Below are 22,356 nucleotides of genomic sequence, written 5' to 3'. Positions count from 1 at the left end.
ACTGCAGCTTCAACACTGAGCTGCAAAAATGCTTTTCCCGCGGTAACGTCACCATAATAACACATGTTACTTTCTCACAGCACAGTGTTAAAGTGACACAGAGCACACAGTGTGTTAGGACCATTTGGAAGTCCAACATTTTTGTGCTTTGGACAATTCAACTTATATACAGGACATAAAAACCTAAGCATGACTGCGTCATCACAGCATGTATAAAGAGGCTGTTTGTGAAGCAGTCCCTCGCTTACGGCCACACCACCCTGAACGCGCCCGATCTCGTCTGATCTCGGAAGCCAAGCTGGGTCGGCCCTGGTCAGTACTTGGATGGGAGACTTCCTGCGAATACCAGGTGCCGTAAGCTTTTGCATTTCAACACACAAATGACAGTTTAAATAGTGAAACGGATCTGAGGCACTCTTTAAGCTCATTTTCCAATAGGATGGTTAGTGAGTCTTGCGCAAAGAGCTCTTCCACTCATGTAGTAATGTCAAATTCTTCAAGCGTTACATCAATATCACTGTACATGCACAGAGCACCTGTAGATGTTTTTGTGCAAACACTCACAATTGTTTATGACGTGAATATTGCTGCATTAAGTATGCATGCATTATAACTGTGCTGTCATGGGCAGCTATTAAAAATAAAAGTAGAAACTAATCAATATGCTTCACTCTAAATTGTTTTTTAAATCCCAATAAATGGGTTACAGTATCTACATGAAGCCCGTTGTCGAGGAAGCCTCTCACTTACGGCCATACCAGCCTGTTCTCATCTGATCTCTGAAGGTAACCAGGGGCGGTCCTGCATAGTCGCGTCACCTTCACCTTGCTCCATGTTAGAAACTCCATGATATCGTGTTCCCTGCTCAGGGTAGCACACTGATGCGCATTTATTCAGTATTCTTCGGGGCCGCAGTCGGCAGCCAATAAGAGTTAAAACTGGTTGCACAAGAGTGTCAGGTTGACACTGTGCCCGCTGCACGCTACAAGGTTAACGAGTTCCTCACTATTGAGCCCAGACGGACTAGCCGTAGACATTCTCTACATTTACAGAATAAATAAGTTAGTGTATTTCCTAAAAATTTCGTTCCTGCTGTTCTTTTGTTTTGTTTTGCACAAAAGGGAAATGCAATGAGGAGCGTTGTCATGAAGCTTTTCCTCAAGCTGCCTCCACTGAGTGAGCAGCGGCGCCCTCTGCAGTTTGTGTGTGGGAGTGCAAAAGCGTACAGCACCTGGTATTCCCAGGCGGTCTCCCATCCAAGTACTGACCAGGCCCGACCCTGCTTAGCTTCCGAGATCAGACGAGATCGGGCGTGTTCAGGGTGGTATGGCCGTAAGCGAGGGAAACCCGCTATAAAAGACGTTTTATACTTGGCAAATGTCACGCACTTTAAAATATAGGATTGTACTAAGCTTCACATGTTACAGCGAAAACATGCAAACCTTTGTTGTGAACTGCAGCTTCAACACTGAGCTGCAAAAATGCTTTTCCCGCGGTAACGTCACCATAATAACACATGTTACTTTCTCACAGCACAGTGTTAAAGTGACACAGAGCACACAGTGTGTTAGGTTTGTGGAGTGTTTTGATGGTGACAGATAGCGAACCACTGATCATTCCACTGAGAGCTTTGGAGCCAGCGAGGAATAGAGGAGGTTCTGTTGTGTGGGAGTATTTTGAGTTGATTTTTGTCAATCGGGTGGGTTTTCCAGCTTTGTGTTCTGGCCGTTTGCTTTTGTTTTGTGGGTGTTTATTTGATCTGAAAACGGGAAAAAGGTAAAATGTCAAAAATCTGCTTCCATAATATAAATATCATTAAATAACTTTAGAAAAACTTCCACTTGACTCTTTACTTGTAATGTTGTAAAAATATATATATTTTATTGTTTAATTAATCTGAAAATGTTAGTCTGCCAAATGTGCAGCAATTGAATTCATTTATTCTCTTTATCTGATAGTTTGTGGGGCCCAGTTAGACTGTATAACTGCATCTGTGTGAAGGGATGTTCCTTAAGGCACGATAAATTATCTCCACGAAAAGGAACAGGTTCGGCCATCGCACACTAGAACAAATTCTCTTCTTAAATAAAAATGAAAAAGGGCTACTTTTTAATTTGTTTTTAATTTGCAAGTTCATAAGCATTTTCCCTTTCCAGTTCACAATCAATTCTACCCCCAGGTCAAAAATATGTCTTGGAAAATTTCCCTAATATAATATTATTTATAAATATACCCGTCTAGCACATGCACAAGTGCATGGAGGCAGGACCTCACAGCAGAAGCCTACTCCATAATGTGTTGTACCTTATTATATGTATATTATATGTAATGTGGTATTTTTCAATTATTGTATTTACCAACATCAAGAAGTCACAAGCAAAGGAAGACCAAACCATGGCGCATGTTTAAACAAGGAGAGTTTACTGATCAAAATTATTTATTAAACAAATAAAACACATTTTTTTAACCACCAAGGAATACACGTTCAAAGCAACACAACAGCGGCCCAATATCAGACAGAATTCCACTCTGTAGAGTGGGCAATCATAATGAAGCAGTTGGTTTTATTTTGTGGATTCAAGCTGCGCTTCATATTTCTGGCCACCAGATGTCACCAGAGAGGACTGTGTTGAAAAGCTTCGAGTAATGAACCGTTTTTCGATACAAGCTTCAGTGCTTCAGAAAGCTTCATTTGGCCATCACTAGTCAAAACCTACTGCCAAAACAGACACCAACGTGAAGTCGATGACAAACTGGCGGCAAAGGAGAGTCTGAGTGGACCTTAAAACCTCAACCTTATTACCCAGAATCAGCTTCAGGTGTGCGGGATTGCAGGAGAGATGCTGGCTCCGCCCAGGGGTGCAGACCAAGGAACTCAGGTGCCTGATGAAATTTTTTGTGATGTGTCGGTCGTGAATGAAACGGCTCTTAGAGCCAAGTCTTTGAAGTGAACGAGGCGAGCTGGTTCCTTATTGGGAGCCGTGGATTTTTGTTTTTCTTTCTCTCACCCTCTCTCGCACTTTTTTTCCGCTTCACTCCGCACGCATGCGAGCCTTGTGCTTTGCGCTGGGAAGAGGTGGGAGGGGCAGTAGTTACATTAGCAGTAGCACAGGAACAGAGCTGGAGGGAGAGACAGAGAAAGAGAGCCAGGGACAACAACGTCACATTAGAAAGGTATAGTAATCATCCACAACTATTTTCGGTTGCGGATGATAAAGGATTCAGAAAGTTTATTCATGCAGGCCTATATGACAGAGAATATGCATGTTCTTTTAGTTTTCATATTTTAATTTATATTTAATTGTGTTGTGGTTTGCAATGTTTTGTGTTGTTTCACTTTAAATTTGTTTAAAAGGAAAAAGCTGAAAATTAAATAGTTAAAAGTTGAAATGTAAATAGCTGGTTATTGTATCATATGATTTATTTATTACATTTTATGTGGAGTGAATAAATAAAACTATATTTACGGTGGCCCCTACAGACAAAGCACGTAAAAACTCCAAAACAGTTAAAAACTCCGAAGTACGTACAAAACACAACAGAAGTGCTCCAGGATGCTAGGCGCAGTGTTGTGTGGTAGTGTGTGGTAGTAACAGGTAAATGAACATTTTTTAAATTATTTGAATATATATGAGTGCTTGTGTATAAATTCACAAACAATACACCTATGCTTTCAATTGTGTAATTTAAGTGATCTAGGTAGCTCTGTTTTGGAAGTTCAGTTAAAGCTAGAAATGTGTTTTGGTTTTGTTAATAAGCCTGAAGTGCTTCGGGATGTTCCGCTGTACAGTGAATAGGGGATAATAATGAGTAACGTGCTGTAAAGTTTCTCAAATTGGCAGCTTATTAAAGACTCGGAGTGACGTTACTTAAATTTTACGTTCAACAAGGATGAGACCAAAAGCCTCAAATTAAAATACTATTGCAGCATGTCAGTACAGCCAGCCAAAAAAAGCAAACTAGTCTGATTTAAATCGAACCTCTGACTCCATTTTGACAACAGAAAGAAGCAGCTGACTGTCAGTCTGCCTAAATTTTCGTATGTCAGGAGACATCAGCGCTCGATCTTTCCAGGCAAGAGTCAGCTTGTGTTGGAAAACGTGTTGTTGTACGATGTTGCTTAATGTCCCAAAGGACAGATGCAACAAGCTTTTAGCGATAGTTACTAAAAATGGACGAAGAAAAACAAAGAAACAGAGATGGGTGCCCCAGCCAAAATGTAAACAAGAAGCAGACCGCGAACCAACCACACAATAAGTCATCAGTTTCAGGCTGCCCACGCAAATCTAGTTCTGAGAAACTAAACTAAGCAACTAGACAGGAAACTGCAAGAGGAAGTTTCCGGGTAAGTCCGCGAAACACGAGTGATAGCGTGTGTGTGTGTGCATGTGTGTGTGAAAGAGAGAGAGAGAGAGAGAGGGAGGGAGAGACTCAGACCTGTGGCAGAGGAAAGAGAAAAAACCCTGAGATGACGCAGTCTCTGTGCGCGTGATGTCCGATAATGGGAACCAGCTGACTGAAATATTCCAGTATTGTCAGCCAACGAAAAAAAATGCAAGTCTGCAACTTAAGTGGAAAATTAAAGTCAGCTCTAAGAGTAGTATCTGGGGCCGGATTTAGTAACGGTTTGCGAAACTTAGAATAACGTCTGAATTAGTGATGCGCGAATCATGAACAAATCGTTCAATACTCGAGAATCACTTTACTAACTCATGAATCATGATTCACAAGCCCAACTGACTCAGTGACTCATCCCTGTTGCTGTTAGCAGCAATGTATTTAGCTTATAATTGAAATTGTGGAGAAAAACACAACATCCAGTATCGTAACAAAAAAATTTCTGCTCTTAAATGGAAGAAAAAAACCTGAGTAGAAGCTCACATCAAGAAAATAGCTCCTCGGTTCACAGTAGCATTGCTCTGCTAACATGCTAACAGCACATTTGAGCTACTCACCCCCTCCTTCCTGTGCTGAATCAAATTCATGGGCTGCATCCTCCTGAGGACCCGGCCTTCGCAGTCTACGTGGGCCGGGTCCTCAGAAGGTCGGGTAGGCCGGAAGTAAACGGCCGTGAAATTGGACGGTCTAGCCTTCTGATTTGCGTCACCGCTGTCTCGGTGGAGTTTAATAAACTCAGCCGTCTGCTCCTTGCTATCTAAAATATAACGGGACACTGGCGTAAATTCTCGACTGTCTCATACTTCTGTTTAATCAGTTTTCTGTTTGACGTTTAGTCAGCTGTGTAAAAACCAAGGAGGAACCCACCCGGGGGATTAATAAAGTTTTATTTTATCTAATCTAATAACTTTAATCTCAGCCAAACCGATTTACTGACGAACAAACAAAACACTGAAAAAAGCCCAACAATAACATTTTGAGGTTGTCTAAGTGACTTATATATCACGTTTAACCCGAGCAGCGAAAGTCCACGGTGATCTGAAAATGATGTGCCGGGAGTTGTGCCGTTCTCGGCCGCATCAGTAACCCTCGAGCTCCCGGCTAGCTATCGAGCTGGTGGGTAGCAGATGCCTCCGAAAACGTCGAAGCACTTTTGCAAATATGCGATATCTTGATAAACCGAGCAGATATTTGATGTTTACACAACTACTTTCTCGCCTGAAAATGTGTTAAAAGTTTATTTTGTGACCCAGAAAGATTAGTATGAGTAATTTTAAAACTTAGTAGCGGCCGCCATTGTTGGAAACTGGAGTTTGGCTGGGCCGCACTATGAATTCTGGGATATGGTAGGCCACGAAGGACACACCCGACCCATCCTTCAAATTCGGGGAAAAGGAGGACGCATTTGTCGGCTGCATTCGGAGGAGTCTACGAATTTGGACAGCCTTCGGCGCGTCGCTATGCCGTAATCGGTCTACAAATGCGGCCTCAGGAGGATGCAGCCCATGAATTTGGACACGACCATAGAGCGAACGAATCACTCACTCACTCACCCCCTCCCTCTTGGCTCACAGCTTCTTCTTCTTCTTGGTTGGCAACGAATGTTAAGGCGTATTACTGCCCCCTGGCTCACAGCTCAGTGGACATTTAGATGAGAAAATATATATTTAACACATTTAAGGAAAATACTAATAAAATAAAAATAAAACAAAATAAAATAAAAATAAATAAATGTTTATTAAGCAATTTTGATAGGAAATTGCTTAATTTTAGAAATGTTTTTGCTCTTTTTTGCTCTATATAATAGTTGTTTTCTTTTAGAATCATTCATTTTAGCAGTAGGATTTACATGAAAAGAGAAACAAATTAAGTTTGAGTGAAAATGTACATTTTTTGCACTCTTTGGTCAACTGACTCAGTGAATCAAATGACTCAAAAAATCCGATTCACTTTGGTGAGTGACTCATTAAAACTCAATTCAGTAAAAAGAATCAAATTTACCATCACTATCCTGATCATTTATAATAAAGAACTAAATCTGTACATAATTCCTGTAGATTTTGTATTTAGTCTTGAGAAACAGCCTCAGTGGTGAGCAGTTCAGTGACAGAAGGACGTCCTATCTCGGGAGACAACGAGACAGGAGAACGTTGAGCACAGGATAGCGGAGTTCGGAGCCTTGCCCCTGCGGGGATTTTATTGTTGTTTTCATGTGAAATAATTTATTTTTTAGAAACTTAGTTTTTATATTCTCTATTGCCTTGAATCCTCCACTGATCTTCCGGTTTTAGAAGGGGTTTTTCTTCACAGAGAACACCTCGTGACAATCCCAAGGCGTTGTAGGCATGTCATGATTTGAACTTTATTCTCAACATCAATTTTTTTTTCTTCTTAATTTGCCCCTAATAATACATCGGAACGTTCACTACAGACTGAATATGGGTTATTTTTATCTACCTGGGATAAATAAACTTGCTGCTGTGGTGAAATAAAGTTTCTAAAAAATGAGTCAACACTACACGTGAGCAAAAACAACACAGAAAAATTCCACAACTGCGTGGAATCCCCCCCACCTCATATGTAAGAACCACTTAATGTAATTTTCTTTTTATGTCTTTAAAATACCAAACGCACACTATAGAAACAGCTCGTGTTACTCTCTTTACAGCATGGCGGATGGTGCAATTGTATATTTGCTTTCTCTTCTAATGGTCTGTTCTGAAGGTAAGCTGTGTTCACTATTCTCAGTTTTGTTTTTAAAGCTGTTTTGTGGATGGGTGAAGAAAAAACGTTTCACTCGTAATTATTAGAAACTGATCTCAAAGAGGTCACAAGTATGATTTTTGTTTTTCATCTGAAGCCATGAGAGATTCTATACGAACAGTGGAGACATTAGATTTTATTTCTGTGAATATGGATTATTTTCATTAAGCGTTTACTGCAGCTGATGCTCCACACGGAAGAAAAAACTGTTCTTAATACTGGTTTAATGAACATGTTTGTTAATTAATTTTCTCTTCCCATATTTTTTTTTTACTCTACAACATTATCACTGGAGTATACCCAATACACCATTCTAGTATTCATTAAAATCTTCAGCAGTCAGGAGATGTTTGGTACAGTATGAGTATTGTTCATTTTGTAAAAACATAATGTTTAATTGATTCCCACTTTTTATGTTAGATAACAAAATATGAGATAGGCCATTTTCATACTACAACTATTATTATTATTACTATTATCATTATTTTTTCCCTGTCCTGTCCAGAACTGTAGTAATCAGAATTACTGTCTGAAAGCCAAGAAAAATGGCCAACAGATTTATTTTCCCAAGTGGACCTTATGCTGTACTGGTCCACTTGATTGTTATACACTGTAAAAAAAAAAAATACAGTACAATCTACTGTATAAACGTGAAGGAATTTTCCGTATTAGTCATTTACAGGTATTTTTCTGTATGTCTCAACTACTGCAATGCATTGTGGGGAAAAAGAACCCGAAAAGGAGTGAAAAGTAAGTGCAAGAGCCTTAAAATCTCTGTGGTAAGTATTAAAACTCATGTTTTCTTTTATTAAAATAATGTTTTTCAAAAGACCACGTATTTTTATTTAGAAAGAATTGTTAATTTATTTGTTAACTGGTTTCGGCTGTCTCCAGACAAGTCAGGAATATTTTTGCTGACTCATTTTTTAAATAATCGTTAGTTAGGTTTAACATGACTTAAGCTTTCCATTTTAATTAATGTTAAAAATAATTTTTACTGTGATACCACCGGTTTTGTCCTTCAGTGGCTGAACCAGTTTTCATAAATATTATAGTTAGCTGTCTGTGTCTCTCTGGGTATTACTAATGTTAGCCTCTGATTTGGGCTGCTAAAGTAAAGACTTTTAGCTAGCTGACCAGCATAGATTATTTCGGTGGTTAGCAGGCTGTAGTGGTAATATTATTGAAAGTATAGTTTCACCTCAGCACATTTACAATTATGTCTATTTTGTAGCACATAGAAATGTTTAGTTAATATTTACAGACAGACACATTTTCCCTGTAACTGTGTTTTTACTCCAACATTTGTTGAAAATGTAATTTATGAAATGTTGAGCAGCATTTCTAGTATGTGGAATATTTTTGTTACCCACTGTGCTAATGTGATTAAATACTAATAATTATTACTAAAAGAATTCAATAATAAATCAATAATAACTATTTATTGATTGAACTATAATGTAAGCGCAGTGCTGGTGTGCAGGGGCTTTATATGCCTTGTGGGGGATCCTGACATATTATAAACTGTTGTGTCTATATCAAGCTTTTAGCCAAATATAAGCAGAGATATTTGTATCTTTCTTAAAAATCCATATCCTTACAGATTATTTGAGAAATGGATCAACAGCTATCACTACTTGAAGCACTCTAAGTCCTGCAGTGGAAAAATATCCCTTATTTCACCTTTGATCACACACTTTGGTTTTCCAGTGCAGAGCAATGGCCAAGAAAAGGAAAGACTTCCCCGTGTGAAAAAAAAGACGAAGATACAAGCTGGTGATGATCCAGAGCAGCTGGTCTCAGGAAATGAAGAAAAACCCTGATCACCTTCTCTACAGAAACAAGGTGAGTTTAATGTTGTGGTTGATTTAGTTTTTCAAGGTATGTATGTTACTTTAATTATAAACTGCTTTTGTTGCAACAGAATGGTGTTATGTGTATGCAACTCTACATGAATTATAATCCTTTGTAGGGCTGCGTGATATGACCAAAGTCTCATATCCCAATATAAGACGTATCTCTCCTGATAACGATATATATCACAAAATAGTGCATTTTCTGTAAATTCTGTGATTCTCGGGCAACTCGACTTATGTGAAGTGTTTTCAGCTGGGGTCCTGTTTCGACCTGGAGTCGAGTGTTTTGATCGATGCGTGAAACTATACATTTTTAGACATGAGTTTAAACGGCCGCCATTTTCTTTCTGAGTATTTATTACACGGCGTGCTGCGAGGAAAAGCCTGTTCTAATGTTTGAGTCTAAGGATTATTTTGAGCACCTGACGGCTCTTTTTTGCTTTTCATTCGTAAACTCTCTCGAAACTCTTTCATGTGATTCTTGTGTAGGTGGTTAAAGAGGTTTGTCGTGTTTGAGTGGTGGTGGGGACCAGTTTGTGGCATAATTTGCATAGTACAGTTTTCTGGGGCGTGTCAGACTTTTCATAACCAAACCATGTCCATGCTACAGAGGTAGCCCCTCGTTTAACAATAAGGTCCTCGATTTGTTTTGACTGGTCCTTCTGTTTGGAGCTAGCTGGTTCTGCCTCATCCTTGCTGGCCATGCTGGTATTCTCTGTGCCTTCATCTGCGTGGTGACTGTAAGCGCCATTTATAGTTACTTGATGTTTTTATTTGAGGTCATTTGTTTGATGCATATTCTGAAATTTTATGTTTGAGAATAATGTATATCATTTCAGTTTATTTTGAAAAGTCTCAACAGAAACTTGAGCTTTATTGTGAAAGGTTTTTGTGGAAAATAAACAAGTGGACGGCGGAGCCACACGATGGTTTTACCGTCATTGTTGGTAACGAAAGTACGCGTAAAAACAGTCACTTGTCCGTCCATACTGTGGTTATTTTAAGTATAAGAGAAGGAGAGAACTTTAAGAAATAATATAGCAACTACAGTGACCATCAAAACCATGAAAAAAATATTGCCGTAAACAGTTTATTTTGCAACAGCACAAAACAAACAATAGTGTATAATATGAAACGATAGAAATTTTTATATCGTCATCTGATATATATCGTCATATCGCACAGCCCTAATCCTTTTTTTGTTTCTGTTGTTTATGTTCAAAGTAAAAAAATTATAAAAATACAAACTTTTTAAAAATGTGTTGTTGTTTCTCTTTTTTTCCTCAGAATAAATTGCGACTAGTCTCAATGGCTGAGCCTGAGATTTATTTAAAGCTCAGATGGACCTTGATGGACTAACATGCAGGCTGCATTCAGGACTTTGTCACACTGGTATATAAAGAGTGGTAACAAGAGAAATTGTGCACACACAATGTGTCACTTTATGCTTGCTCTTCTCCAGCCTCTGGTGTCACTTTGTAGTAATTTGTCTTACTATTGTCTTATTTATTGTGATTTAGGGTCTGTGCGCACAAGCAGAGGTTTTTGTTTGTAACCGTAACCTCGTTTTCAGAGTCTTGTCTAACATTTAATGGCCGTGAAATATGTCAGACTTTTTCCTCTACTTAAACAGCTAAGAGCATTTGAACCCCGTGGAGAGAAAGATGTGAAAGATTAAGGATTTTGAACTATGATGTAAGTGTTGTCACTGCTGAGGATTCGTGGACACAGATCCTTATTCACTACACTGCTACAGTTTAACTTTTCATCAGAACAAGCACTTCTAATTGTACTTTGCTCTTCACTGACAAAACAAGTCCAGTAAATGAACTTTTATCTTTAAGTTTGGGACAGTAATCTGTCTTAATTTATTTTGTGTTTTAGTTATCATATGGGGAAAAGTTCTGTGGTTATCCATCCGTCCTGTTCGAATAAACCCAAAGTTCAGGAACATCTTCTTTAGATCTGTTCAGTTTTAATCATGTGGCACCACTTAAACAGTCAAGTATGTTATATTGTAAGGTAAAGACCCCAAAGAGTTAATCTCAGACAAATGTTCAGACAAATGTGAATTACATTCACTTCATTAATGAAGTGAATGTAATTCAGTAATCAAAGGTGTTTGGCTATAACTGACTACATGTGTATACTGTACCATAAGTGGACAGACATGGATGTAAACCACACCTTAACCATTTGGCTGAGGCAAACCTACCACAAGGCAGTGATTCTAACTAAAAGGTACTCTGGATATTATTAAATGTGAACATATCGTTAAATATGACATTTTTTGTTTGTCAGGTGTCCTGTTTGAATTTAACACCTGGGAGCTCCTTGAATGAATGTAAATAAACACATTTACATGAGGGCAACCTGATTTCAAGGAAATAAAAATGCTCAAATTTGAAAGCTTGTGAGTTATTTTGTTCATGTATCAGCTGTTTAGTCGTTTTATGACAAGATGGATGCTGTCGTTATATTTTAGTATAGTTTTAGAGTTGAGGAGAATAAAAGAATATTTAACATTAATTGTACCAATGCTGTTGTGTACGAAGCACAAATTAATTAAAAAAAACCCTATGAAGCAAGCATGAAGGAGAACCGGGCCCCAGACTTCTAGAGGACCACTGAAGGGGCAACGTTTTTAACCTTTGACACAGCTGAGCGGCCGTGTGTTTAAGGAACGGACTCAAAAGCAGGCGCAGGAGAAATGTACTGAAGTTTAACCAAAAGTGAGCCTTTATTGTGGCTGGCACAAAAAACAGAAAACCAGGCAAGATGACATTAGGGCGAAACAAAACTAAAACCTAAACTGGGAAAAACTAAAACTATCTATGAAGATGATGACAACGGACATGGACATGAAACTGGACAGGAACATGCAACCAACATAACTATGAAATAATCCAAACAAAGGTAACGATGGAAGTGGAGACACGGCTGATACAAATGAACATTACACCACAAGGGGAAGTAAAACAAAACACACTGAACATGGAAACACTGGACTCCTCGAAATAAAGCAGGAAAGCTGGGAAAGCTGGAGAGACTGGACACGAGAAGACAAGCTTGATAACCTGAAACACGCAGACAAGAAACACATGAAAGACTGACACAAAATACAGAAAAAGACTGACAAACACGGGGACATAGATAAAACCTAAACTAGACTGAAACTCAACTAACTCCTTACTAATAATAACCAAACAAGAAGTAAACAGACTTCCAATATAACATAAGAAATCGAAAATACACTCAAAACGTGATTATGAAAAACTTTACAGTGAGATGCCTACAGGTTTTATTGCAGCTGATAAGTAGCAGACACACACTTGGTGCTCATGCCTCACATGTCTATTTGTTTGTGCAGCTCTAACAGCAGTGATCCAAACACAGCAGACTGTGCTGGCAGCAGTGGGAGAAGATGCTGAATTCAGCTGTCAGCTCTTGGACACTAAAGACGTCCTTCAGGTCACATGGCAGAAAATCTCACGTGATGTGGAGACAAATGTTGCCACCTACAACAAGTACTTTGGTCAGAGAGTGAATGATGGCTTTACAGATAAAGTCAAGTTTAAATACACTGGACTACAGAATTGCTCCATAGTCATCAGGAATGTGACGGAGCAGGATGAAGGATGCTATCGCTGTCTGTTTAACACTTATCCTGAAGGAGCCTTCACAGGTAGAACCTGCCTCCGAGTTTATGGTAAGAACTTTTACCTTCTTTAACCAACAAGAGGAGACTAAAAATAATATAGTGATGTGATGATATTTCCTGATCCTTCACAGAGCTGCATGAACCTGTCCTTGATGTCAGAGAGTCAAACTCTACTGAAGAGTGGGTTGTTTCCTGTTCAGCCACTGGTCGACCTGCTCCCACTGTAACACTCAGTGTCTCACAACAACACCTCAGCTTCTCACAGTACAACACTGTCAGTGTGTCCAACACCAACGCTACATTCACTGTCACCACTACAGCTGTGCTCTCAGGTTCACGTAAACACAGCACACAGGTGGGATGTGCAGCACGAGTGCTCTCTGCTCCTCACAGAGAGGTGATGGAGACGATTCCTGATGATGGTAGTGGTGATGGTGATGATGATGATGATGATGATGATGATGGTGATGGTGAGAAACTCTTTTAAAGTCACTGATTTATAATTGATGATTACACTGTGATTGTAATGTTTCCTTTTTTTTCCAGGTCTAGATGAAGACTTTGGATCTAAACGCAGAAATTTAGGTGAATTCACATTTGTATGTTTTTGAGTTCAGTTTTTTTCCATCTTTTTTTATTTTATGTTTGAATTAATTTTTCCTTCTTTCCTCTGTTTTCTCAAAAGCAATCAGGATTTCAGTCATTCTGTCCTCTGTGTTGCTGGTTGCCTTTAGTTGTGTTGCTGCACTCATCTTTGTCCATCATAGAACAAAATCTCACAACAGGTAATCCTATTAAAACGTGTCTGTGTTGCATTTTCTCCTGATACAGGGAGTGCAGAATTATTAGGCAAATGAGTATTTTGTCCACATCATCCTCTTCATGCATGTTGTCCTACTCCAAGCTGTATAGGCTCGAAAGCCTCCTACCAATTAAGCATATTAGGTGATGTGCATCTCTGTAATGAGAAGGGGTGTGGTCTAATGACATCAACACCCTATATCAGGTGTGCATAATTATTAGGCAACGTCCTTTCCTTTGGCAAAATGGGTCAAAAGAAGGACTTGACAGGCTCAGAAAAGTCAAAAATAGTGAGATATCTTGCAGAGGGATGCAGCAGTCTCAAAATTGCAAAGCTTCTGAAGCGTGATCATCGAACAATCAAGCGTTTCATTCAAAATAGTCAACAGGGTCGCAAGAAGCGTGTGGAAAAACCAAGGCGCAAAATAACTGCCCATGAACTGAGAAAAGTCAAGCGTGCAGCTGCCAAGATGCCACTTGCCACCAGTTTGGCCATATTTCAGAGCTGCAACATCACTGGAGTGCCCAAAAGCACAAGGTGTGCAATACTCAGAGACATGGCCAAGGTAAGAAAGGCTGAAAGACGACCACCACTGAACAAGACACACAAGCTGAAACGTCAAGACTGGGCCAAGAAATATCTCAAGACTGGTTTTTCTAAGGTTTTATGGACTGATGAAATGAGAGTGAGTCTTGATGGGCCAGATGGATGGGCCCGTGGCTGGATTGGTAAAGGGCAGAGAGCTCCAGTCCGACTCAGACGCCAGCAAGGTGGAGTACTGGTTTGGGCTGGTATCATCAAAGATGAGCTTGTGGGGCCTTTTCGGGTTGAGGATGGAGTCAAGCTCAACTCCCAGTCCTACTGCCAGTTTCTGGAAGACACCTTCTTCAAGCAGTGGTACAGGAAGAAGTCTGCATCCTTCAAGAAAAACATGATTTTCATGCAGGACAATGCTCCATCACACGCGTCCAAGTACTCCACAGCGTGGCTGGCAAGAAAGGGTATAAAAGAAGAATAACTAATGACATGGCCTCCTTGTTCACCTGATCTGAACCCCATTGAGAACCTGTGGTCCATCATCAAATGTGAGATTTACAAGGAGGGAAAACAGTACACCTCTCTGAACAGTGTCTGGGAGGCTGTGGTTGCTGCTGCACGCAATGTTGATGGTGAACAGATCAAAACACTGACAGAATCCATGGATGGCAGGCTTTTGAGTGTCCTTGCAAAGAAAGGTGGCTATATTGGTCGCTGATTTGTTTTTGTTTTGTTTTTGAATGTCAGAAATGTATATTTGTGAATGTGGAGATGTTATATTGGTTTCACTGGTAAAAATAAATAATTGAAATGGGTGTATATTTGTTTTTTGTTAAGTTGCCTAATAATTATGCACAGTAATAGTCACCTGCACACACAGATATCCCCCTAAAATAGCTAAAACTACAAACAAACTAAAAACTACTTCCAAAAACATTCAGCTTTGATATTAATGAGTTTTTTGGGTTCATTGAGAACATGGTTGTTGTTCAATAATAACATTATTCCTCAAAAATACAACTTGCCTAATAATTCTGCACTCCCTGTAAATGGTTCTGCAGCTTTAACTGTTTTAAAATTTTTCCGTTTTTCACACAGGAATCTCAAGATAAATAAGACATCTGAAACTAAGATCAGAGACAGTCAGGAGTAAGTCACTCTTTATACTGTTTTTCTGCACTGTTGACATTTTTTAATCTTCCTTCGGGCTCTTTTTTATTTTCATTTTTCATTTCTTCTAATAAGTGTCCATAGTCCTCTGTTATCATTTTAATTTCAAGCCTAATCTAACACCAACCACAAACACTTAAACAATTTGCTCACTCTCCTCTGTCCAGGTTATTTCTCAGAGTACTTTAATCATGTGATCAAATAAAACTATTTCTTATTTTCATTGAAGGACTGAAGCATCTTTATTCACAGCAGAGGGCAGCGAGGTCAGAAACGAAGGAGCGTTTGAGAGAAATCACCAAGACAACAACCTGATGTTCTCATCAGAAGCAGCAGGAAGACTGAATTTTGAGCAGTGCTGAACAAATGTATTGTTGATGTGACTGGAGATTAAAAACATCTTTGTGTTATAAACCACTGATGTGATTATGTTAATAGTTTACCGACAGGTTATTATTATTATTCAGTTATCATTGATGCTGATATATCATTAATGATGCATTGTGTCACTTTACATGTATGAAATGAAGATTTAAGTATTGTTTCAAGTTGCCATTTAGGTGCAGATATGATGCAGCGGGTGGAGTTCAACATCAGCGTGTGACGGCTGAAATAGTTTAGGATCATCAACCTACAGCTGACTTGCAAATAAATGTGACCAACAGCTAAAGACAGAGAGAGAGAAACCACGCGTCTAGTTCATGCATTGGTGGTTAGACTCCGATGGTCCAGCGCAGCAGAACACAATCACAGCTGTGATAGCGATTAGGGAAGGACCCCCAGAGTATAGATGCTGGTGGTGGAGATGAAGATGGAGGCTTGAATGGCGCCTGACAGAGATGAGTGAAAGGTGGTGGCGATGGGGAGGAGGCGGGTTGTACGAAGGCATCTGAAAAAAAGAATCACAGATGCGCAGTGAGATTTTAAGTACATGGAGTGAAGGCTGATTGGCCTAAAGAAGGAGGGCTGAGTGCTGATTGGACTAGACCCGTGATGTCACAACCAGCTTGACAAGCATGGGAAAGTGGAAGTGATGTAAAACTTACATTAGCTGCCAAACACCTGGGAAGCAGACAGACGTGTGACTACAGAGCTTCCTTAGTGAACTTGCGCATAAGCCTCATGATGGTCACATGAAAACCACCAAGCTTAATGTTTTTAGCTGATTTGTTAGTGTGTGTGTGTGTGTGTGTGTGTGTGTGTGTGTGTGTGTGTGAGAGAGAGAGAGAGAGAGAGAGAAAGAGTTAGAGATCCAATGTTAAATCTTAAACCTTTTGTTGGATGATAAATAATGTCTTTTCATATTTTGCTAATCACATGCCTCATTCCAGGAGGGATGTTTGCTGTAACTTTGTCCTCGCACACTGACAGTAAAGCTGTCCTGTCTTAAATTGCTTGTTGGGACATGTTTGTTTGTTTGTTTGTTTTATTGTGTGGATTCTTCTTATCAATGTTTGAAGCATTTTCCAACTGTATTTAAAATACGTAATTATTTCATTAATATAATAATAATATATTTCACGTCATCTGCTTTTTGCGGATGATGTGGTTCTGTTGGCTTCATCGGGTGAGGGCCTCCAGCTCGCACTGGAACGGTTCGCAGCCGAGTGTGAAGCAGCGGGAATGAGGATCAGCACCTCCAAATCTGAGGCCATGGTTCTCAGCCGGAAAAGGGTGGAGTGCCCACTCCGGGTCGGGGATGAGTTCCTGCCCCAAGTGGAGGAGTTCAAGTATCTCGGGGTCTTGTTCACGAGTGATGGGAGAAGGGAGCCGGAGATCGACAGACGGATTGGGGCTGCAGCTGCAGTAATGCGGACGCTGCACCGGTCCGTCGTGGTGAAGAGGGAGCTGAGTGTAAAAGCGAAGCTCTCAATTTACCGGTCGATCTACGTCCCTACCCTCACCTATGGCCACGAGCTGTGGGTAGTGACCGAAAGAACGAGATCGCAGATACAAGCGGCGGAAATGAGCTTCCTCCGAAGGGTGGCTGGCCTCTCCCTTAGAGATAGGGTGAGAAGTTCGGCCATCCGGGAGGGGCTCAGAGTAGAGCAGCTGCTGCTCCACATCGAAAGGAATCAGGTGAGGTGGTTCGGGCATCTGACAAGGATGCCTCCTGGGCGCCTCCTGGGTGAGGTGTTCCAGGCATGTCCCACCGGGAGGAGGCCCCGGGGCAGACCCAGGACACGCTGGAGAGATTATATCTCACGGCTGGCCTGGGAACGCCTTGGTATTCCCCGGGATAAGCTGGAGGAGGTGGCTGGGGAGAGGGAGGTCTGGGCCTCTCTGCTTAGGCTGCTGGCCCCGTGACCCGGCCTCGGATAAAGCGGATGAAGATGGATGGATGGATGGATGGATATTTCACGTATTTCAAGGCAATGGCCACACAACAACAGCATGTAACAGTCATAAATGGATATCCATCCATCCATCCGTTCGCTTCCGCTTATCATTTTCAGGGTCACGGGGGGCGCTGGAGCCTATCCCAGCTGTCATAGGGCGAGAGGCAGGGTACACCCTGGACAGTTCGCCAGTCTGTCGTAGGGCTAAATGGATAATTTAGTGATATTAGTCCATCTTACAGGAGGAACTGGAACAGCAGATTTTTGTGACTTCAGACTTGAACATTTCCTCTCCTTTAATATAGTGAAAGCAACATGTTTCATCTACATACATGTGCTGCAATCAGAGGACTCTTATGCATTAGAGTGATAAAAACTACAAGCTGAGCGTTAATGAAGGAATGAAACTGTGGCGTCTCCCCAGGGATGAAACAAGATACACAGAAGATTTTACAATCTGCGTGTCATTCTGCAGACCCTCGATCCTCCAACTATCTAATGAAGGTAATGCGCTGTGACAGAGTTACAAAATGAGAATATTATCTCTGACAAACCACCGATGGCATTCATTGACACGGACACTGTCCATTAATCTCTCCCTTAATTAAAAATGGCATTTTGATTTACATTAATACATTTCATCTTCTCAGGCTTTAAAACCAGGTTTGTCATTTGAGAGTCAGAGTGTGTGCAGTTCAGATAAAACCAGTTCATACCTGATGGGATGAATACTTTATTTGAATTTTTTTCCATGCATTCCTGTTAAAAACTTATTTACTGAGGTTTTACTTTTACTTTACTTTATTTATATAGCACATATAATAACAACAAAATGTTGACCTGTACAAAGAAGGGAAAAAGTTTACACAGTAACAAATAACATAAATAACAAATGGCTGCAGTAAGTCAGACAGATGTTCTGGAGCCGGACCGTTCAGTGCTTTGTAAGTCAACAACAAAATGTTGTATTTAATTCTAAAGCGGCCTGGGAGCCAGTGAAGTGAGGCGAGCACTGGGGAAATATGCTCGTGTCTCTTTGAACGTGTCAGGAGACGAGCTGCAGCATTCTGGACCAGTTGGAGCCGTGCTAGACAAGACTGGCTAACAGCTGCATATAGAGAATTACAGTAGTCCAGTTGAGATAAGATAAAAGCGTGAATTGCTCGTTCTAGGTTTTTAAAAGATAAAAAGGATTTCACCTTGGATAAGAGCCTCAATTTTAAAAAAGGACGACTGTACAACAGAGTCAATTTGTTTCTCAAAGGTAAACTTACTATCTCGTATAACCCCCAAATTTTTTGCATGCAGTTTAACAAAAGGTGCTAAACTGCGCAGGTCGAGATCCGGGGTACTAGAATTGCAGCTTGGTCCAAAGATGATCACAAGATGATCACGAGAAATTTGAGGCCATCCAGATCTTAACTTCGCAGAGACACTGAAATAAGGATTCCAGTGAAGCGGAGGTGTTGTTATTTGTAATCTTGTCTTGAGGATCTGATTCAGATGAGGAATGCGAGAAATGCAAATAGCAACGTTTTCACTTCCACTTTTTTGTGGCCGTTCTGATTTGAAACTTCATACTTAACTTTTTTTTTACAGAAGCCCTGAGAAAAAGCAGAAAGAAAACCATGAAAACAGAAGTATCTTCTTTAATTGAAGTTGTGTTTTTAAAACTCGCCAGTCATTGTGTTGTATGTCTGCACAGAATTCTGTGTAGTACATGCATATATTTATTCAATACAAACCTGACATCTTTTTATATCCACAGAGCTCTCGGGTTCATCTCAAACTTTGACACTTTATAACAGCAATGACATATTGTGTGCTTGTCTATCTACTTTTTGTCTGTGGAGTCCTTCCAAAAGGTAGGAAACAGTAGCCAGTGTTTCTCTTTGATGCTGATTGGTTTTTTTTATCATGTTAATGTTTGACTTCATTTCAGGATAAGGATAAAAAGATAAGCTAAGAAAAGCTGCTTCTTTCACTGACTAATATTTCCTCATTCTCACATCTAACCGTTGATTTATTTTCTCCATGCAGCTCTAACAGCAGTGATCCAAACACAGCAGACTGTGCTGGCAGCAGTGGGAGAAGATGCTGAATTCAGCTGTCAGCTCTTGGAGACTAAAGACGTCCTTCAGGTCACATGGCAGAAAATCTCACGTGATGTGGAGACAAATGTTGACACCTACAGCAAGTACTATGGTCAGAGAGTGAATGATGGCTTTAACGATAAAGTCAAGTTTAAATACACTGGACTACAGAACTGCTCCATAGTCATCAGGAATGTGACGGAGCAGGATAAAGGCTGCTATCACTGTCTGTTTATCACTCACCCTGAAGGCTCCTTCACTGGTAGAACCTGCCTCCAAGTCTATGGTAAGAACTTTTACTTTCTTCAAGCAGATTAGACTCAATCAAATAAAGCTACTATGAAATGCGTCAGAAGCTGGTTTCTTCTTGACAATGTAGTCTTCGCAATATCTCCTGATCCTTCACAGAGCTGCATGAACCTGTTGTTGATGTCAGAGAGTCAAACTCTACTGAAGAGTGGGTTGTTTCCTGTTCAGCCACTGGTCGACCTGCTCCCACTGTAACACTCAGTGTCTCACAACAAGACCTCAGCTTCTCACAGTACAACACTGTCAGTGTGTCCAACACCAACGCTACATTCACTGTCACCACTACAGCTGTGCTCTCAGGTTCACGTAAACACAGCACACAGGTGGGATGTGCAGCACGAGTGCTCTCTGCTCCTCACAGAGAGGTGATGGTGATGATTCCTGAGGTCCAGCAGGTGTTTGCTGCTGCTACTGCTGATTATAATGGTGAGAAACTCTTTCAAAGTCACAGATTTATAAAGTGATGATATCTGAGTGAATTTGCATCTAATAACAATGACTTCAATAGGCCTACATTTCCCTGTGATCTATAATTGATGTATTAGCGTTGTCCATTGTAACATTGTTCCTGCTTTTCTCACAGATTCCACCTCAGTGATTGTAATAGCTACAATAGCAGGACTGACAGTTTTTGCTTTAGTAGCTGCTCTCATCGCACTCCTGCTTGAAGAAAAAGTGGTAACGTTTTTCTTCTGACTTAATATATGCCTTTTATGTGGCTCTTCCTATTAAAAGAATTATATGAATTGACTCCAAGAGTCTACATCCACATATATCCAGTAATATCTGTAAATATCTGCAGCGCTGACTTTAAACTGTTTAAATCCGCAGGTCTCCAAATCCAGGACCTCAGTCCTTTAGAGCAGCTGTGAGATGTACTGGAACAGGAGATTGTCATTCTTTGTGTGGAGCAGACAAATCTTCAGCAACCGTGTGATGCTATCAGCTATCATTTGTGTGTGTATGCTAAATCCTCACAGGCTAGTCTAACAGTGTTTTACTATTTTTGATTGTATAGAGAGATGAAACCATTGAAAGAGCTCATGAATTATATAGGAAATTCAATTCAATTCAATTTTATTTATATAGCGCCAAATCACAACAACAGTCACCTCACAGCACTTTTTATCTTAGAAGATGTGATCACCAAACTGGCCCTCTCAAAAAGCAAAACATCCACTGTAACGTGTGTCTTTTCGTTTTAGTTCATTAAGTAATAAAAAAAAAATCTGGTGATCACATAGCACCCCTCCTCTTCAGTCTTTCAGTGTGAATCACATTACACTTCCTGTTTCTAAACATAATGACCACATAGAAAGCACAGCCTTGTACTTCCAGTCACATGAAAACCTCCGTTTTTTATTTTCTCTTCCTGTTAGTTCAATTTTTTGAGGTCAAACCCTCAAAACTCTAGTTAACCCTTCTTCAGTCTCTCATACCTGCTAAAAACCGAATAGTGTCACCTTTTCATAAACAGCCTGGGTTATAATTTTGGCTCTACTTTATGGCTGTGAATACATTAAAGCATTTTACACTTAAGTGCTGTGCTGTGCTCAGTGTTGATTTTCTTTTTATAATGTTCATATTTCTCATATTTGTACGTTTTATACAGGATTTGTGTTTATCTGTGTCCCTGTCTTGATGTGAAAGTCACACTGGAGTACAGCATGTAATGTAATGTTGTAGTTTTTGCACATTATCAATAGGGCTTTTCAATCCTGCGTGCTGTGTGAGATACTTCCTGGGTTTGGGGTGCAGCATTGCTGTTCTTGCCTTTTATGTGAAGGTCCTCTTAGGGAAATATAGCCTGACAAAGTAGGACTATCATAATGATTTATTTTAATGCGCAATATAACAAAAAAATTGTAAAGAGCCAGAATAAAACAATAGATCTTATGCAGAAATATTAGAGACAAATCGGGACTAAATTACTAATAAAGATTATATAAAGACTGTTCCCACTTCTACTTTTTTTTATTTATTTATTCTGTCTTTTTATAATTATTCTAGACCAGGGGTCAGCAACTTTGAACACCCACAGAGTCACTGGATTTGGTTTCCACGGAAAAGAAAACACTGGGGGCCGCAAATACTGTGTTGACATCTAACATGAAGATAACACTCTATACATTGTTTTTTTTTTCTTTATGCTTTGTATAAACAACTATAGTGTGTTGCTTGTTAAATCCATGAAGTGCTATAGAGAAAATTTAATTTTATTTATGTAAGGAATACATTTCGAACTTTTAAAAAATTATAACAAAAAAGAAAGACACCCAGTCTAAGGTCTCTTTTCAGTGAATTAAAAAGCTGAACTATCACATCACAGCAAGGTATGCCAGTGTGTTTTGTTGAACGGACCTAGAAGCAGAGTTTGAAGAGGATTAGCAGGTTTTAACAAAAAGCAATCTTTTATTTGGCTGATGGC

General features: G+C 39.9%; 2 protein-coding genes and 2 non-coding genes across 5 annotated transcripts; 3 read left to right on the top strand and 1 right to left on the bottom strand.

Annotated features, from left to right (window-relative positions):
* The first annotated feature begins 242 nt into the window (after positions 1-242).
* On the top strand, positions 243-361 carry LOC113017055 (5S ribosomal RNA). The gene has a single exon (XR_003271386.1). It is a non-coding gene; the product is annotated as a 5S ribosomal RNA (ribosomal RNA).
* An 858-nt stretch (positions 362-1,219) lies between these two features.
* On the bottom strand, positions 1,220-1,338 carry LOC113017041 (5S ribosomal RNA). The gene has a single exon (XR_003271372.1). It is a non-coding gene; the product is annotated as a 5S ribosomal RNA (ribosomal RNA).
* Positions 1,339-2,831: 1,493 nt separating this feature from the next.
* On the top strand, positions 2,832-15,570 carry LOC113016471 (OX-2 membrane glycoprotein-like). Of its 2 annotated transcripts, none has more exons than XM_026159315.1 (8): positions 2,832-2,879; positions 7,067-7,122; positions 12,388-12,726; positions 12,810-13,148; positions 13,225-13,263; positions 13,364-13,463; positions 15,116-15,166; positions 15,417-15,570. In XM_026159315.1, the coding sequence occupies exons 2-8, from the start codon at positions 7,068-7,070 to the stop codon at positions 15,547-15,549; spliced, it is 1,056 nt and encodes a 351-aa protein (XP_026015100.1). In that variant the 5' UTR covers positions 2,832-2,879; position 7,067; the 3' UTR covers positions 15,550-15,570. The 2 variants fall into 2 exon arrangements, with proteins under 2 accessions (XP_026015100.1, XP_026015101.1); XM_026159316.1 differs by lacking the exon at positions 2,832-2,879 and adding an exon at positions 3,156-3,174.
* Positions 15,571-19,310: 3,740 nt separating this feature from the next.
* LOC113016472 (OX-2 membrane glycoprotein-like) lies at positions 19,311-21,885 on the top strand. Its single transcript, XM_026159318.1, has 5 exons — positions 19,311-19,391; positions 19,567-19,905; positions 20,028-20,354; positions 20,512-20,606; positions 20,760-21,885. Exons 1-5 carry the CDS (start codon positions 19,337-19,339, stop codon positions 20,787-20,789), a joined length of 846 nt encoding a protein of 281 aa, XP_026015103.1. The 5' UTR covers positions 19,311-19,336; the 3' UTR covers positions 20,790-21,885.
* The last annotated feature ends 471 nt before the right edge of the window (positions 21,886-22,356 follow it).

Source organism: Astatotilapia calliptera, chromosome 23 (genome assembly GCF_900246225.1).
Source record: "Astatotilapia calliptera chromosome 23, fAstCal1.2, whole genome shotgun sequence".
Lineage (NCBI taxonomy): Eukaryota > Metazoa > Chordata > Actinopteri > Cichliformes > Cichlidae > Astatotilapia > Astatotilapia calliptera.
This window is presented reverse-complemented; position numbering and strand designations above follow the sequence as displayed.